The sequence below is a fragment of the Neoarius graeffei genome, chromosome 6 (assembly GCF_027579695.1).
Source record: "Neoarius graeffei isolate fNeoGra1 chromosome 6, fNeoGra1.pri, whole genome shotgun sequence".
NCBI lineage: Eukaryota > Metazoa > Chordata > Actinopteri > Siluriformes > Ariidae > Neoarius > Neoarius graeffei.
The window spans coordinates 27,880,431-27,899,668 of NC_083574.1; the positions used below are offsets into that span (position 1 = coordinate 27,880,431).

The 19,238-nt window shown below is 41.9% G+C and overlaps 1 protein-coding gene across 4 annotated transcripts in view; it reads left to right on the plus strand.

Moving 5' to 3' along the window:
- The window catches only part of ddx6 (DEAD (Asp-Glu-Ala-Asp) box helicase 6), a 127,708-nt gene that overhangs the window by 81,036 nt on the left and 27,434 nt on the right, over window positions 1-19,238 (plus strand). For all 4 annotated transcript variants that reach the window (XM_060923537.1, XM_060923539.1, XM_060923536.1 and 1 more), the window contains 5 exons: window positions 2,001-2,123; window positions 2,713-2,841; window positions 2,937-3,053; window positions 12,957-13,020; window positions 13,101-13,202. In XM_060923537.1, the coding sequence (XP_060779520.1) occupies window positions 2,001-2,123; window positions 2,713-2,841; window positions 2,937-3,053; window positions 12,957-13,020; window positions 13,101-13,202 (535 nt within the window). The remainder of the gene's footprint in view (window positions 1-2,000; window positions 2,124-2,712; window positions 2,842-2,936; window positions 3,054-12,956; window positions 13,021-13,100; window positions 13,203-19,238) is intronic.

The following is a 19,238-nucleotide window of genomic DNA, read 5'->3' on the forward strand; positions in this document are numbered from 1 at the left end:
TATTTCTGCATAAATGACCTAAAACAGATTTTCACATAGTCCTAAAAGTAAAAAGAACCCAGTTAAACAAATGAGACAAAAATATTATACTTGGTTATTTATTTATTGAGGAAAATAATCCAATGTTACATGTGAGTGGCAAAAGTATGTGAACCTTTGCTTTCAGTATCTGGTGTGACTCCCTTGTGTAGCAGTAACTGCAACTAAACGTTTCCGGTAACTGTTGATCAGTCCTGCACACCAGCTTGGAGGAACTTTAGCCCATTCCTCCATACAGAACAGCTTCAACTCTGGGACGTTGGTGGGTTTCCTCACATGAACTGCTCACTTCAGGTCCTTCCACAACATTTTGATTGGATTAAGGTCAGGACTTTGACTTGGCCATTCTAAAACATTCTTCTTTAACCATTCTTTGAACAACTTGTGTGCTTAGGGTCGTTGTTTTGCTGCATGACCCACCTTCTCTTGAGATTCAGTTCATGGACAGATGTCCTGATGTTTTCCTTTAGAATTTGCTGGTATAATTCAGAATTCACTGTTCCATCAATGATGACAAGCCGTCCTGGCTCAGATGCAACAAAACAGGCCCAAACCATGATACTACCACCACCATGTTTCACAGATGGGATAAGGTTCTTGTACTGGAATGCAGGGTTTTCCTTTCTCCAAACATAATGCTTCTCATTTCAACCAAAAAGTTCTATTTTGGTCTCATCTGTCCACAACATTTTTCCAATAGCCTTCTGGCTTGTCCACGTGATCTTTAGCAAACTGCAGATGAGCAGCAATGTTCTTTTTGGAGAGCAGTGGCTTTCTCCTTGCAACCCTGCCATGCACACCATTGTTGTTCAGTGTTCTCTTGATGGTGGACTCATGAACATTAGCTAATGTGAGAGAGGCCTTCAGTTGCTTAGAAGTTACCCTGGGGTCCTTTCTGACCTCGCTGACTATCACTCTTGGAGTGATCTTTGTTGGTCAACCACTCCTGAGGAGGGTAACAATGGTCTTGAATTTCCTCCATTTGTACACAATCTGTCTGACTGGATTGGTGGAGTCCAAACTCTTTAGAGATGGTTTTGTCACCTTTTCCAGCCTGATGAGCATCAACAATGCTTTTTCTGACGTCCTCAGAAATCTCCTTTGTGCCATGATGCACTTCCACAAACGTTTTGTGAAGATCAGACTTTGATAGATCCCTGTTCTTTAAAGCAGGGTGCCCACTCACACCTGATTCATCAGTGGGATGACAAACACCTGACTCTAATTTCACCTTCAAATTCACTGCTAATCCTAGAGGTTCACATACTTTTGCCACTCACAGATAGGAAATATTGGATCATTTTCCTCAATAAATAAATGAAGAATAATATTTTTGTCTCATTTGTTTAACTGGGTTCTCTTTATCTACTTTTAGGACTTGTGAAAATCTGATGGTTTAGGTCATTTATGCAGAAATATAGAAAACTCTAAAGGGTTCACAAACGTTCAAGCACCCACTGTACATTAAATCAATAACTTGCCTGGGCTTGAATAACTGCTTGTATAATTAAACAGATGAGTTCTATAAGATCTCCATATTTTGTGAATTCTGTGTAAGCCTAAAGTAACTGCAGCAAAACCTGCAAATTCACCAAGTGATCCCTCCAAAATTTATCCAACTTTTTTCATTGATGTCATACCTGGAAGTTTTGAATTGAATGTATTTGATTTTTCTTTGTTTCATGGGCCCACAAGAGCCCCAGGACTGGGTCTGGTCTACTGCATTAGCATAACTGGATGAAAATCTAATGGCTTGGTCAAAAGAACTTAAAATAAAAGTACTTTGACACTATCTTCAATTTCATGTTACAATTTGATGTCTAGCATGTCATCTGATTGTGACTTGTTTTTTCAAACAGTGGAATGTCCATGGATATGAAAATGGCAACTGGTAATTTGGTGCAGAGGCTTCTGGATTGGGTGGGCTGGCCCTTTTTTAATGTCCATGTTTGTGTGTCTAGGCAGATAAGCTTCTGTCTCAGGACTTTGTACAGATGATGGAGGAAATTCTGAGCTTCTTGCCCAAGCAAAGGCAAATTCTGCTGTATTCTGCAACTTTCCCACTAAGTGTACAAAAGTTCATGGTAAGCCTGAATTAAATGTATGAAATGTGGCATTTGTTTTGCAAATAAATTGGGTCTTAATTGAACACTTCATGAGTCTTGGATATGAACAGCAGATGCCGCACTTAAACTAGAAATTTCAAGCTTTGAGGGATTTTAATTGGACAGAAGAACTGCCTCTGAATGAGAGCAAGGAATGTATTTATTTTCAACTAGTGGTTTGCTTGAGATTTGCCTGTGTGCATCTTGTTTAACCTGATCTTGGCTAATGTTCCTCATATTTGTAAGAGCATATGTGGGATAAGATTGTGGTAATTTGATATGTGGCTTGCTTACAATGTTTTGATGTTATGGTTAGCTTGGAGTAATGTCTGCCATGTTGCATAACTAGGCTGAAGGCTGTTGTAAAGGTGCTTTTACATTCATGAAACTTGAATTAATTAAAAATAATTGTATATTCCTGTTGTCTGGATGCGGCCCCTACAAAATGGATGCTTTGTGGTTTGGAACAGCCACTATTGCATTATCCTTTTTTCTTATAATTATTACTGTCTGTACCATGTTGCTCATTGTTGATTTTGGCTGTGCCATTGATCTTTGCCCTGTACAGAATGCCCATCTTCAGAAGCCTTATGAGATAAACCTTATGGAGGAGCTGACCCTGAAGGGTGTGACTCAATATTATGCATATGTGACTGAAAGGCAGAAAGTTCATTGTCTGAATACTCTTTTCTCTCGGGTAAGTTGCCCTCTGCAGCCATGCAAATTTGGTATAATTTCTTTAGGAGACCTTTTTGAGACACTTTTTAATAAACCCCTACTTTTATTGTTTAGCTCCAGATTAATCAGTCTATAATCTTCTGCAACTCATCCCAACGAGTGGAGCTCCTGGCCAAGAAAATCTCCCAGCTAGGTTATTCCTGTTTCTACATTCATGCCAAGATGAGACAGGTATGGATATCTGCCTTCTCTCTGCTGCTGATATACAAACACAAATTAGAATCAAGGATATTTTCAGTAGAAATTCCTAAAACCTGTTGGTGCTGTCTGATGGTACCAGTTCAGAAACTGTGTAGCTGTTGAGCTTATAATGGCTGGGCTTACCTGTAAACCCTGTGTTTGTTGGCATCTTGACAATTATGCTTTTGGGCATTTTCACAGCAATGGCCCTTTTCCACTGCATTGTACTGGATTGACTTGAATCTGCTCACATTTTGTATCAGTAGTTTTTCATGACAGCTGGTCATCGTAGTGATGCCATGTGAAACTGCTGTTATATCAACCCAACACATGGGAACAGCTTTATTACTACTTTTGTGTGCACATGAAAGTGTCATGTAAAGCTAAAGTTGCCACAATTTGTGTTTTGAACATATTTTGTTAAAAGCAAAGTGTGTAAAAAGCTGCATCCAAACTGTTAGGATGTGCTGGTAATGGGTAAGTGCCTGAAGTTTACAAATGGCAAAAATGCTGGGCTGCATGTGCTAAAATGGTATCAGTCCTTGAAAAAAAAAAATCTCCCAGCCAAGCAGCACCCAAAACATAGTTGCCTGAAAAACAATTCCACTTCCTCAGAGCATTATTTTATTTTGGAGAGGACAGAATGCAGTTTATTTTTTTAAAGAGGTGAAGCAGCATAATCATAAATCCACAAAACCACAACACCAATATATGCAGACGCATTCAGAAAGAAAAGTGGTAATAGCAGAGGAATTAATAATTTAGGGTATATTAAGCTGTGGAGAGTTTTGAATTAATATAATAATGCTGGAGCTTTGTTTCTGTTATCAGCGGAACACTGTCCTGTGCAAAATGTCACCATGGAACCAGTGTAGAAATGAACTTGGAGTTCAAGGGAGTTCTACACACACTGAACTTTACAACAGCTGCAGGCATGTGAAATGGAAAATCTTCTCAGGCAGGAAGAACTATTGGATAAAATTGTTACTGTCTGTTACGTACTTACCAACCTGTGACTCAGTTGTGCCTTTGAATCGAGGATTAATGAAAAGGGAGCTGACCATTAACTGTTTATTGAAATTATTATTACAAGGGTGATTTTTATCGTTCCTGTTACTCAAGCTACAACTGGTGCTGATTTGTTAGTGTTTATAATTATGGTACCATCCACGATTAGATAAAATTAAAAAAAAAGTTTGAAAGTCTAGAGCAAGATATTTTATTTTACAAATAACACTTCAGATATTGTTTTAACAATAATAAGCATCACTGTATAAATGACAGTGCAGATAGCTGTGTAACTACATGTCCTTGGGGTTGATATAACATGGAGGGGTGGGGATAGCCTCAAGCCCACAGTTGAGGTCAGAGCCCTTTGAGAGTAAATGCTTTGGCTTTCGCAACATTCTGTTCCCAAGAGCTGATGTCGGTGGGGGGGAGAGGAGAGAGAGTCTTTACACAAAGGTTTCCTTGCTTCTGTAGTGCGTGTTTATTTTTTAAACTACTGTTCTGTGTTGGTACTTTTTTGGGGAAAAAGAATGTCAACATGTAGCAAATGCTAACGCCAGGCAACAAATCTGCAATCACTACAGTCGTGTCGAGGAATTTTGTAGGGATCATAAACTCTCATTTCTGTGTATATCTCTCTTGTGCTTCTTTCTGACTAAGATTGTCCAAGTAATCCGGTAGTAGAGCTTTTTTAGCTGAACTTTTCTTGGGACAAAAGCAAGAGACACTGGACAATCTATGCTTGGCTTCAGCATGCGAACTCTCAATCAGCAGGTCCTGTATGTGTGTTTTTTTTTTTTTGTTATGATTTACAACCAATGGGAGACACCCTTTGTTGGCTGTCCACCAATCACAGGTTCCTGTGCCACAATGGTGGTATGTTGATAAATATTTAGAAAATAAAGATATTACAAAATATATGAAACCATCAAAAGCAATAAAAATCATTTTGCATACACACAGGAAAGGAAGATTAGTCAGTGATATCATTTATCAACTTGCGTACTAGATCCCTTACCGACACATCTATTCAAACAAATAATGCCTGGAGTAATTGAACCGCTTCTAAAAATAATAAATTCTTCTCTTATGATTGGCTATGTACCCAAATCCTTTAAACTAGCAGTTATCAAACCCTTGATTAAAAAACCTGACCTTGATCCCTGTCAGCTGTCCAATTATCGGCCAATATCAAACCTCCCCTTTATCTTCAAGATCCTTGAAAAAGCTGTGGTACAGCAGTTATGCTCATATTTACATAGGAATAACATCCTTGAAATGTATCAGTCAGGATTTAGACCTCATCATAGCACAGAGACAGCACTGGTTAAAGTAGTAAACGACCTACTGTTGGCGTCTGATCAGGGCTGTGTCTCGCTACTTGTGTTGCTTGACCTTAGTGCAGCATTTGATACCATTGATCATTTCATCCTTCTGGATAGACTAGAAAATGTTGTGGGAGTTAAGGGAATGGCCCTCTCCTGGCTCAGGTCTTATCTAACTGATCGTTATCAGTATGTTGATATAAATGGTGATATTTCTAGACGTACCGAGGTAAAGTTTGGTGTTCCACAAGGTTCTGTCTTGGGTCCACTGCTTTTTTTTTTTTTTCTCTATATATGTTACCTCTGGGCGATATTATTCGTAAACATTGTATTAGTTTCCACTGTTATGCTGATGACACACAGTTGTATGTCTCTGCAAAACCTGATGAGAGACACCAGCTTAATAGAATTGAGGAATGTGTTAAGGACATTAGACACTGGATGCTTATTAATTTCCTTCTGCTTAACTCTGACAAGACTGAAGTACTTGTGCTAGGACCACATACAGCTAGAAGTAAGTTTTCTGATTACACAGTGACACTGGATGGCCTTTGTTTCTTCACGTGCAGCAGTAAAAGACCTCGGAGTGATTATTGACCCCCCAGTCTTTCATTCGAAACTCACATTGATAACATCACCCGGATAGCTTTCTTTCATCTCAGAAATATTGCAAAGATAAGAAATTTAATGTCATTGCATGATGCAGAAAAACTAGTCCATGCTTTCGTTACCTCCAGGTTGGATTATTGTAATGCCTTACTGTCTGGATGTTCCAATAAGTGCATAAACAAGCTCCAGTTAGTTCAAAATGCAGCAGCAAGAGTCCTTACTAGAACTAGAAAATATGACCACATCACGCCTGTCTTATCCACACTGCATTGGCTCCCAATCAAATTTCGTATTGATTATAAAATACTACTATTGACCTTTTAAAGCACTAAATGGTCTCGCACCACAGTACCTGAGTGAACTTCTGCTCCTCTATGACCCGCCACGCCTACTTGGATCAAAAGGTGCAGGCTATCTGCTGGTACCTCGTATAGTGAAGGCTACATCAGGGGGCAGAGCCTTTTCTTACAAAGCCCCACAGTTATGGAACAGCCTTCCAAGTAATGTTCGGGAATCAGACACAGTCTCAGCATTTAAGTCTAGGCTGAAAACATATCTGTTTAGTCAAGCCTTTTGTTAATGGTGTTTTATGAGGTAAAGGAGTAGATCTGGAGGGTCCTCAGACAGTGTTTTGGTAAACTGGGATGTATGGATGCTGTCAGTCCCCACTCGCTTGCTCACTCGAGTTTGTTGACGGTGTAGTGGCTGGCTGCTTTATGTCCTGGGGCTCTCTCATGCCTGTGTTACCTTCTGGCTCTGTCCTTTTAGTTATGCTGTCATAGTTAGTTGCCGGAGTCCCTGCTTGTACTCGGTGCAATATGTATACTGCTCCTACTTATTCAGGTGACATTGGGCATACCTAACAACCTGTGTTTTCTTTCCCTCCCCCCCACCCCAAATCTGTCCCTCTGAGTTACATGGAGTCAACAGGAAATCTTTTGGTGGAGAGGGTGGAGACCTCGACTGGCTATCGTAGCCTGCAGGGAATCGGCTGTCAGACATTCTGTTGCATGTCCCAGACCCGGTGAAATGTAACTGAATTGTCTTGGCCAGCCCTAAGGGTCCCATCTGCATCTCATCATTGCTGAGGAGTGTGCTCCCATCACCCAATCAAGCATCCAGCCAGAGCAGGTCATGATATTTTTGTACCATATTAACATGCCATTGTTGTGTGTTATGCCTGATGTAAAGACTCTCGTCTCTGCGAGCCTACCACACAGATTTAATACTTGTCATTTTTAGGGCATACCTAACAACCTGTGTTTTCTTTCTCTCCCTCTTCCCCTCCCCCAATCTGTCCCTCTGAGTTACATGTTGATCCTGGGATTGAGATGCTGGCCTCTTCTGCCCCTCGGACCTGCTTGATCCATCCTGGTGCCCTGTGTCTGGTCGGAGTTTTATCGCACCGCTCCTGTGAAGGACGGCCCCATGAGGACAGTTGAGGGTTATACCTGTTAAAACTGTTAATATTATAGTCAGGCTGTCTGTTGTTGCCCAAATGAGGATGGGTTCCCTTTTGAGTCTGGTTCCTCTCGAGGTTTCTTCCTCATGTCGTCTGAGGGAGTTTTTCCTTGCCACCGTCGCCACAGGCTTGCTCATTGGGGATAGATTAGGGATAAAATTAGCTCATGTTTTAAGTCGTTCAAATTCTGTAAAGCTGCTTTGCGACAATGTTTATTGTTAAAAGCGCTATACAAATAAACTTGATTTGATTTATCGTTAATGACAATCGTGATATAAAAGTTCCAAATTTTGAGACCTGCCTGCTTCAACTGCACTGCTGGCATACGATGTTCTTGACCCTCATCGCCCTTAGCCAATTGGTATAATTGCGTCATTACATGAACCTCTCTGAGCCAAGCTTTTCCAGTATACTTGAACACGTGCATGTGGGCTAATTATAACCAAAAAGAAGGAAATTTCAATGATTTCCTCAAAATATTTTTTTGTACTAGTGTTGATGAATAATACTTTTGAATGCATTTCGTGTGAAATGAGACAAGCTACTTTAGGCTGGTTCCCTGCTCTGTTAGCGCAGTGAGCATAGTCCATGTCTCTGATGCTTGGGAGGATTGGTTTTATCCAGGAGCCAGTCAATGAAAAGATTTTCAATAGATGCAGATGAATTTTGTTTTGAGGAGGAGTCTGTCGCGGTACAGGATTGTTTGCAGAAGAATAATTGAAATATGCAACTGCTGGACTCGCAGTTCAAACCTGCATCACGGAGCGGTTGCCTGTGTTGCTTAGATTGCTAGCACCAACTTTTGTCGTCCGATTAGATGGTTACCATTAAAGTTTTATTCGTCCTTGCACATACTTTAGACGTCTTGGACGGTTGAACATGGGGTTTTTCGAGCATTGGGTATAATGAAGGCACAGAGCTTTTAATCAGAGAGCGCAGGTTTGTGTCCCTGCTTCGTGTATTTATTTTATATGGGATATTGCTGCAAGTAGCTCATTTTAAAATTTGCTGCGCTGTACTGATATTTTGCCTAGCCCTCTGTTGGTTGAAAAAAAGTTATGGGTTAATGGAGGCTTTGTAATAAATCAAACATGGCATGGCATTACTCGGACCAAAGCAGTATTCCAGGCATCTTGGTAAAAGTAAGGTCTTAAATGGTTGATGAAGCCAAGAACCTTTGGGCTTGCCTGAATTTGGTATCCCAATGCGTTTTTATGGTACTTTCTCATACAATAGTCCATCCGAAAGACCATGAAAAGAAGACAATCATAGATTGCATGAATTATTCAATTAGAGTAGTATTTTAAAAAATATTTATTTATTTTTACTTTTAAACAAGTGAAAAATCATGCCAATTTTTTTTCCCCAATATATTTTATTTTGAAGGAGTTGGGTATCTGTCCACTGCAGTGGACACCATGCATCAATGGTATAAAGTGATTTAATGGAACTCCAATATAGGTCCAAAAAAACATTTACTAAGAGCAAATGGTATGAATACACATTAAATAACAAGAGAGAACATTGGAAAACATATATCATTCAATGTCTCAAGACTCATTTTATTAATTTAAATATGACTGTGAACAAAAACTTCTCAAAGCACCCAGGACACAGTGCTGTTTGACGTGTTTGGCAAATGTACTTTTTTTCTTCTTGTATGCCTTGTCACGGCATCTGTTTACATTTCTCACATCTGTCAGCTTTTCTCACATCTGTCATCTTTGATTTCCAACACCAAACCGGACCTCTGTGGGTGTCATCAGTGCCCTTTTCTTTTGAGCAGGAGGTGGTGTGTGGCTTGGCCTTCTGCGGCAGAGCTTAAGGGATCCGACATTGATAAGTGCCCTGGCAATGGATGCTTTGAAATCTAGCAGATCCCTGTCTTTGCCATTCTTTGCTCTATAGAGATGCCATGCATTCACACAGGTAACATCAAGAAAATAGAAGAAGATGCGCAAGTACCATCTCTTATTCTTGCATTGGTGGGCATACATTGCAACACTCTGATCCATCAAGTCAACTCTGCCCATGTTGGTGTTGTACAACTTGATGGAATATGGACGCAGGATCTGGATCATCTTGCGCTCTTTCTTGCTCCATCTTCTCGCTACATCTTGTGGCTGCTTTCCAGCACAGGTAGATGCCACATGTATTACTGCCCGGTCCAGCCACCTGGTTATGCTGATGTTCTCATCTGTTGTCACCACGGATGTAGCCCCTCTCCCCTCCTCATTGAGAGTTTTTTGACTTGTTAATTTTGCCTCTGCTCCCATGAGGTGTTTTTTTTTCTGCAAGTGCCTGTTGCTTCAATTCCCTGGTGTTTGAGCTTCTCAAGTAGGGGGATGGTGCAGAAAAAGTTGTCAAAAAAGACTTGGTGATTTTTGTGTTGTATGTCATCACACAGACGGAGAACCACCTCATTTGCCATTCCAAGTTGACCCACTTCTCCCCTGCCTCCGCTTGCTCCCTGATGCATCTCAAATCTGTTACATATAGCCTGATGCACCAGCTCTTACCCACACTTTGAAACCCCAAGGCTTGGTTTTTTTTGGGAATGTACAGTTTTGTAGAGTGCCTGCCCTTGAAGGGAATGATCTGCTCATCCACAGACTGGAACTCCTCTGGCTCCAGGGCTGCTGCGAGATTTGCCTGTAGCTCAACTAGTAATGGGTGAATTTTGACGAATTTGTAATCATGGCCATCCAATGCGTTGTCAACAAAGTGGAGATACCTCATGATGTCCTTGAATCTGTTGATGGGCATTGCATCTGCTATTGTGTTTTGACGAAGCCCTGTATTGGAATACCAGTACATGTGGTTTCTTGGGTATTTTATGAATGACATCAGAATGTGTGTGGGGGTGAGCACAAATACACACACAAACGCACATCCTGACAATGATCGATTTACTGGTTTTTAAATGACAGCATGTTCAAGTATTTAAGATTATCCTGTTTCGGACTTGGTTTTTACACTAAAACAGCCAAAATGCAAAAATGGCATTTTCAAAGATAAGAAAAATAATGTTGGTATCTGTTGCTCTACAATTTCTCACCCACTTGTACATATTTTGGATGTCTCATTTTCCCCAAGTTATTATTTGGATGATAAAATATTTGATGACTAAAAATGGAAGGAAAAGTTCATTTTCTACTTGTCATTTCCAAAGGTAAATCTGCCTTAATTTTCTCAAGTTGTGCTATTGACATGAGGTTTGAAGTACTAATATAGCTTTAAACATTCCCTTTTTTAGAAATTTAGTTTTATGCACGTGAGATATATATATATATATATATATACACAAAAATAAAAAAAGCCCTTGGTTTCTCTACTTTAACATGCTTCCTGACTACAGAGTATCAAATTCAATTCAGCTTGGCTTAGCTTAAATGTTTTGCCCACAGCAAAACCATCCCCAAATATGCAAAATTGGATGCGAGCCTGTGTTCTCCTATTGTAAGCCCTGTGATGTCACCATTACATCATTTTTAACATGGCATGTTTGTTTTTTGCTGAGTGATGGTGTTGGCATTACATCCCAAAAGTTTGGACGCAGCTCCCCCCCCGAATATTTATTTATTTTCTGGGGGGGTTGAGACAACTTCGGTTTGACAGAACAGTTTTGCATGCATATATGAGTGAAGAACAAAATATAGTGCCATTTTAAAAATGGAGGGTTTGTTTCAGACATCCTGTCTTCACTCTGACCAGTCAGTAGTTTGCAGTGTTTTCCCATCACCTTTTGGTATCACCTCAGCTTGCTTTGAACCTTGATGGAGGTGATACCAATAAAGGGATTGGGTATTATCCACAACTTTGGCCTGATGGAAAACCAAGAAAGGAGTCAAGTTGAGCTGGTACCTTGCAGTGAAAAGGGTATAAATTGGCCCATACTCTTACCAGCTAATCTCAGGCTACCAGTGCTAGCTGTGGATGTCATTAATTCAGTGGCTAGCAAGTGAAACCTATATGCTTGCCAAGTCCCATATTTTGGTTTGCTTGGAAAACTAAATGACTACCACTTTAACCTAATGAGGTATAGCATGCAAGGAAGCTTAAGTGTGTTAATGCATACAAAGGGGAACAAAATGCATCTTTCCATTCATATGATAGTCATTTACTTCCAGTTAGCTTTTCTAATGTAGCATGTTTGTATTTGAAATGTTTGCCAAATTGTCAGTTGTTGGCAAAAGACTTAAACATGGCTAAAAATTCCCCTTCAAAATACATGGCTATGGTACTGATGTCTGGGGGGTCCCCCCACCCCACCCCCGAACAATGTTAAAACTAGCCTTCATGGCATCATTCAGACCTGAGTGCTGCTCTCTGAAAGCTGCAGTTATCTCGTTTGTCCATGATTGGTTTGACAGTCTTCAAAAGTGAAATTCTTTGGGTACAGCCACTTGCTGAGAGCAAATTGAGCAAATGGGTTTATTTGTGTCCCATAAATATGCTGCTGTCCGTTTCTCCTGAAACGTGCAGCGGTTAGAATCCTCAGTATTTTTCTTGAACAAAGATGTGTTCAGTGCATGGTTAACCTATTTCTGCATGATGCATGTCTGAGTGCATGGGAGTGGGGTGTTGAACCTCCCTGTCCACCTGGTAACTTTTGAAGTGAAACCTAAAACCTCAGACATGGAATCTGTTTGTCCCAGACTCCTGGATTAGTGACTTGTCCACTTGTGCCTTATGCACAATTTTGATGTAATAAGGGAGGTGGGGACTGTGGAAGTTGGGCCAGGTATAATTACAATTTACTTAATGTGATCTTGGCCCCTGGAATGGTGAACAAATCACATTTTATTCTGATTACCTTTGTTGTGAGGCATGTAATGATTCATCCAATTCACAATTTGATTTTCTCAATATTTTTGAAGAAAAATTAAATGAAAATTTCCCAATAAAGCAACACTTTTTTTTTCTTTTATCAACTTAAATATTCCTTTTGTTCAATAAAATGAACCTTTACAAGACTATAGCTAAAATATTCTTTGAGTTAACAAATGGGCCTTAATAAAATTTTATGAACATTACCTCCATTTTTCTTCTTTAGCTTTCAGCACTCGAAGATGCCTTGGATTTCTGCTTGACTTTTACAGCCAGTTGCGCGCACACTCCCATTTTAGATCATTTTTTAATTTTCCCCCTTTCACAGCATTAAAGCTGTGGTACTTCTGCCTAGGTTGCAACTTGAAGTATCATAAATTTTGTGTTGCAGTTTATTGTTGCATGTTAGATGCCCATGATCCAAAATGCCTTTGCAGTTCCAAGACCCCCCCCCCCCCCCCCCCCCCCCCCGATGCCATGCAAGATTGATTTTTGTAAAAGGTTTCCAAAAATTTAAACTTTCGTTTTTTTTGGTATCGCTTCATAATCTAGAATCTTAATTTTTATCTTGGTGTGGAAACATCTTTATGCATTTTTTTTTTTTTTTTTAATGTCCTCTGACATGGTGTTCAAATTGTTCTACTCTGCCCTTCCCTGCAGGAGCACAGGAACCGTGTGTTCCATGATTTCAGAAATGGTTTGTGCCGAAATCTTGTCTGCACAGGTATATACTTGAATTTTGCTGTCTTTGCTTTGGACAAAGCATGTTTGCATTTTATCTTGATCATATTCAACCCTTTTCAGATTTGTTTACAAGAGGAATTGACATTCAAGCAGTGAATGTGGTGATCAACTTTGATTTTCCCAAACTTGGGGAGACGTATCTTCATCGTATTGGCAGGTCTGGTAAGTGGGAGAGGAGGAAAAGTGTGTGTGTGTGTGTGGGGGGGGTCAAATTATTCTAGACCGGTTTCATTTAAACCTTTTTGAGCAAAGAATAATTCCAGTAAATTTATAGGAAAACGTTTTGCTACCATCCTGTCTCCCAAAAAGTTGAGTTGGTGTTGGAACTTGGTGTCTTCCAAATGAGTTAAGAAAACGACTTTTAAATTTGCCAAGTTTTCAGAATGTGTAATTGTGCTCCTCCTGTCTTGATACTAGCTAATGAAATAATGGCTACAGTCATGCCTCCTAAATATTGTTTTAGGATGTTTCCATAGTGGGCTTTTCTGAAGGTGGCACGTGTGATCTGGGAAATGCTTCTTACATGGAGTGTCCCTTAACATTTCAAGCACCTTCCACAATATTTGAAGCCCTTTACCAATCAAAACTCAACTGTTTGAATTTATTGTGCAGTCCAGGCTTTTGAATTTACATGGCATGTTCAAACTTTGAGCCTTGGAGCATTCTCTTCTTTTTGCCAAAAAGTTTGTTCATTGAAGAGATTTTCACCCTTGTACTCGGTGTAGGTTAGGGCTGTAACAGATGAGTGCACATGGCTGTTTAGTTTTAGGTGGGTCAACAGCTGATTGCCAAAGATGAAATGACTGTTGCTGGGTTGCCTCAAATCATGTGGTTAATTAAGTCTCTAGGTAAACAGCCATGATGTAAAAACACATGCAAGGTTAAGGGTAGGGATGGCGAAAACTAAAAAAAAATCTTGACCGACCACCGAGCCTCATTAGCCGGTTAAAGTCGGTTAACCTATGAGTTTAAAATTCTAGAATTGGAGTTATTACAGGGATGCAAACGGCGTGCCTTTTGGCGGATGCCGCCCTCTCCACGGCTGAATCGCGCAGATCCGACCTTCCTTTCCCAAGGGGGGGGGGGGGGGGGGGCGTTGGAGCGTCTGACCACAACTTCATCAAAGCAAATTCTGCATACAAGCAAATGCCGCCACAGTCCACGAAACACAGGAAGTACAAGCACGAGAAGAAAACAGCAAATCAGAAAGCCGCGCGCCCGCGCAAAATTTAATGTGGGCATTCTGATCTACTGATTGCGCAGCTTCTGCGCAAACGCGCGCAGCCCCCCGATCCACTGCCCTCCTTTCACACCCCCCACGCCTCATGGACTGCAACGGCACCCGCCTATTTAGTAATTTTAATACAGAATCCACCTTGAAATTACAATCGGACACTCCAAGGCGCCCGCCCCCCCAAAAAAAACGGATCTGCGTGATTAAAAAAAAAAGTCGGCATCTGCGCCTTTAGTTTGTGTGGAGAGATATGATCTGCAATAACATGCATTGTTGGCTACAGACCGAAACATACTTTCAGAATGCACTGGCCAAGGCAGGACTAAACTCCATGTGCCTTCTAATAATTAAAAAAAAATAATTTGTAAGCTAAAAAGCTGGTGTCTACACTTTCACTGAGTGGCAGCTGGGTGGGACATGACTGAATGGGTGTTTCTGATTTGTCAGCTGTCTTTAACTGGGGCGGGACATGACTGAATGGGTGTTTCTGATTTGTCAGCTGTCCGCTCCAAAATCGGCAGCTTCAAAACGTTTTTTTTTTTTTTAACCGACAACCAAAAAAAATTAACCGGTTGACGTTGATTCGGTCAACCACCGGTCAAACAGTCATCGGTTAACATCCCTAGTTAAGGGACATGCAATAAGACTTTGTTTGCTGTGGAAAGGAAGTAATTCTTGTACTTGTCCTTTTTTTTGTTGCATATGGTCTTTTTATTAATGTGCAGAATAATCTAAGAAAGCAGGTTCTGGATATATGATGGTTGTTGGGCTTATTGTTTCTATTAAAGCACCATTATAGGAGAATTGGTGTCTCTTGCTCCTGGGCTCCCCCTGTGGTTGAGTGTAATGCATTTTTACGCCACGGTCATAAATGCAAGTTGCTCTTGGAGCTCACCTCATGGACAGCTATGCATGTGCATTTATTTACAAGCTGAAGGATATGGAATGGCAGAAGCCAAAGAACCATGTAGACTGACAAGGGAGAGTAATATTATACGATTTTACCCATGACTGCATAATTTTGTGACATTGGAGGTGAGCGCAAACATAAAGGATGGCAACGTTTTAGTTTTGCTGAAATACATGGGTGCAAGTTTTCTGGCATGTGCCGGAAGCTCCGTTTTTTTCGGTTCTTAGTCATTTTTCCAAATGGTGTAAATCCGTTGAGTTTTTCGGGGGTGTACAGGGGTGGCCCTCTCACTCTGTGTATTACCAGGTTACTGCGGTACAGTCTCTGCATGAGACAAATCTTCATCTCGTCTTCACCACAAACCTCATTCAATTTATACGCCGCTCACTGACAAGCGGTTCTGACTAGCCCGTTGTTTCATGGTGTTATACATGTGTGAAATCATGTTTCACTCACGTAGCACGTTGTTAGACCAAATCAACACAGCTATTCCCATGAGTCGCCGTTTCTTTTGGTGCAAGCTAGAACTGTGCTTTTGATTGGCTCACTGTTAACTGCCGTCCAATGAAACGTCAGCTTTTATAATAACCCAGCAGTGGTTGCGTTAGACATTTTCATTGTCCGTCATTTTGACGGACAGGGTCGTAAAAATTCTGTCATTGTCCATTATTATCTGTCATTTTATTTTAACTTTTAAATGACAATGTATATAGGCTATAAATGCTATATATTTAATAACTTGCGTTTTCATGGACTCATTTAAAAATTAATTCACAGAACAAGCTTATATTATTTAATCATTTATGTATTTATGATGCAAAAAGATGAACAGAGATTCTGACGTTCGGTCACTTGCGGCTGTTGTGCCTTAACGGGCATATGAACAATGTTATTTTACAACGTAGCAAGACAATTGCAGTTAAAATATGAACAGTCCACTACAACGATTTAAGTGACAATCTAATTTGACCTGTTTGCATGAGCTCAAACCTTCCTTCTGGCCCGCATGGATTTAAATTGGGAGCTCGCTTGTGCATCATCAAAGTCGTCAATGGAGACTGCTGCCGAGGCAATTGTCATTAAATTTTGCGTCTTTGCCTTGGACAGACGACTTCTCATTGACGTTTTAATTTTATTCTGAAGGCTGAACCCGCGCTCTGCTGCGACACTGGAGACTGGAATAACCAGCGCCACTTCAGCCAAAGTTCTGAAGTCGGGAAACATTTCTCCCAGGGAAGTGATCAGAAGCCGGCAAGAGCCTCTGAAAGTTGGATTTCCTGACCCTGCTAGTACTCTCTTCATAGGGAGGAAATCCTGCAGCATGCAGTCTTTCTGCACCAGTGGTGCAGCTGCACCCCGCGGTGACCCAAGAAGGCCAGATACTCTCTACTGCTATTTGGCCCGTAGGCACAAACAACAGCAAGAGCCCTCTCCCCAATCCGAAGGCGCAGAGAGGCGACCCTCTCGTTCACTGGGGTAAACTCCAACACTTGGCGGCTGAGCTGGGGAGCTATAAGCAAGCCCACACCAGCCCGCCGCTGCTCACCACGGGCGACTCCAGAGAAGTGGAAAGTCCAGCCCCTCTCGAGGAGCTGGGCTCCAGAGCCCAAGCTGTGCGTGGAGGTGAGCCCGACTATCTCTAGCCGGTACCTCTCAACCACCCGCACAAGCTCAGGCTCTTTCCCCCCCAGCGAAGTGACATTCCATGTCCCAACAGCCAGCCGCTGTGTCCGGGGATCAGGTCGTCGAGGCCCCTGCCTTCGACTGCCACCCAATCCACACTGCACCAATCCCCTACTGCTACCTCTGTGGGTGGTGAACCCACAGGAGGTCGGGCCCACGTCACCTCTTCGGGCTGAGCCCGGCCGGGCCCCATGGGCAAAGGCCCGGCCACCAAGCACTCGCATACGAGCCCCAACCCCGGGCCTGGCTCCAGGGTGGGGCCCCGGCTGCGTCATACCGGGCGACGTCACGGTCCTTGCTTTTTTCTCCATAGGGGTTTTTGGTGAACTGCTCTTGGGTCTGGCCTGTCACCTAGGACGTGTCTGCCTTGGGAAACCCTGACAGGGGCATAATGCCCCCGACAACATAGCTCCTAGGATCATTCAAGCACACAAACCCCTTCACCACAATAAGGTGGCAGTTCTAGGAGGGGAGCTCAGAATTGTGAATTGGATAATTTTTTTTTCCTCCTAAATGGTGCAAATAAACACTGTTGTTCATCGTGTGAATGGCCTGTTGCTACGCTTGTTGGGACAAGGTATTACCTGATGGTCATGGTTGCAGCAAGCTACCCTGTTAAAGTTTCTATTGTAGGTGTGTTTAAAGAAATACCTTGAAGTGTTTGTGGTTCATGACTGCTAATTTGTTACATTTAACACCTTGTAGTAAAACCTCGTAAAATCTGATCTCATTAAATGCAGGCTTTTGATTTGCCAGTGGCAGTACACTTGTGCGCAGTGTGGTTGTCAAGATTGCATCCTTTTGATGTGGCTAATAGAATTGCTGTAAATTTTTGGACATTCTCACTTATTTTCTCTGGGTTCTGAAGCAGTATGAAAAATCATTTTCGACTAACAGCTGAGTACTGCTGCTTTTGATGCAGTCTCCAGCAGCCACTGTGGGTCTGACAATTATAGACATTTTGGATTTCTGTCTAAGCTTTTTCTGAAGTTACCAGCCTTTCTCCTGAATGACCTTGGAGTAGACTCTGATGTATGGGAGTATGGTGGGGGAAAAGCTACAGGATTCAGAAAGTATTCAGAGCACTTTGTTTTAAATGGGTATTCAGTACTTTTGTAGCAACACCTTGAATTAAGATCCACCTGTGTGCAATCAGTGTCACATGGTCTGTCAGGTCTCTGTATAAATCAACCTGTCCTGGAAGGAACCGGTTCTGGAAGGATGCTGACACTAACGCTACTAAGCAAGCAACGTGAAAACAAAGGAGCGTTCCAAACAGGTCAGACATAAAATTGTGGAGAAGTATAGATCAGGGTTGTGTGGTGTTTTAAAAAAAAAAAAAAAAAACAACCAAACTTTGAATATCCCAGGGAGTGCCATCAAATCCATTATAGCAAAATGGAAAGAATACGGCAACATTACAAACCTGACGAGAAGGCTGCTCACCAAAACTCACAGACCAGGCAAGGAGGGCATTAATCAGATGCAACAAAAACACTGAAGGAGCTGTGAAGATCCACAGCAGAGATGGGAGTATCTGTTCATAGGACCACTTTAAGCCATACATTCCACAGAGCGGGGCTTTATGGAAGAGTAGCCAGAAAAAAAGCCATTACTTAATCCTCTGGGGACTGAGGGTATTTTCTGGCACTTTAAAGATTCTGGCATGCTTGGATTTGTCAAGGTCAACAAATCTGTCATATTTTCAAAGTCATGACTTTTTTTGTATTCAACCCAAGTTCAGCTACAATATGTAGTATGTATGTCGGGGTGTATGGGGTGCTTAGGGAGGGGTAGCCCCTCTGACAAGGCAGGCATGCCATGCTCCTTCGAGGGTAGTTCACCCATCTTTCGTCCCCACCTAACACCCAGCTCTCACCTATGGCTCCCCATAGCTGTCTGCATGTGACAGTGGCCACACCCCAAGCAACGGCTTCGACTGGCTGGCTAAACCAGAGGAGTGTAGCCAACGGGTCTCAAACCCTCGGTGAGCCAGGGATTTGCTCATCAACATGAAGACTGCTTCAGTGGACCAGGTGGAAGAATTCCCTGTGATGCAGCAAGAAGTGTGGAGTGCTTGAGGCATGTTGGAGCACCAAAGACAACCCAGCCATCCACTGTAGTTGACCGTCTCCAGATGTAACGATTCTTTGTGCCACTGGGCCCAGACTTCTGAGGCCGAGAGTGTGGGTTTGTCCATGTGCAACGGCCTTTCCACTATAGAACAATTCACGCACAGGTTTCGTTGTGCACATTCATCCATTACGGCTCCCTGGACAAGGAAATTACAGCTCGAATCCAGAAAGCCAGCCAGGTAATGGGGGGGGACTCTGTTCCAGAGTCCTGCAGCACAAGGATATTCGCATGTCCA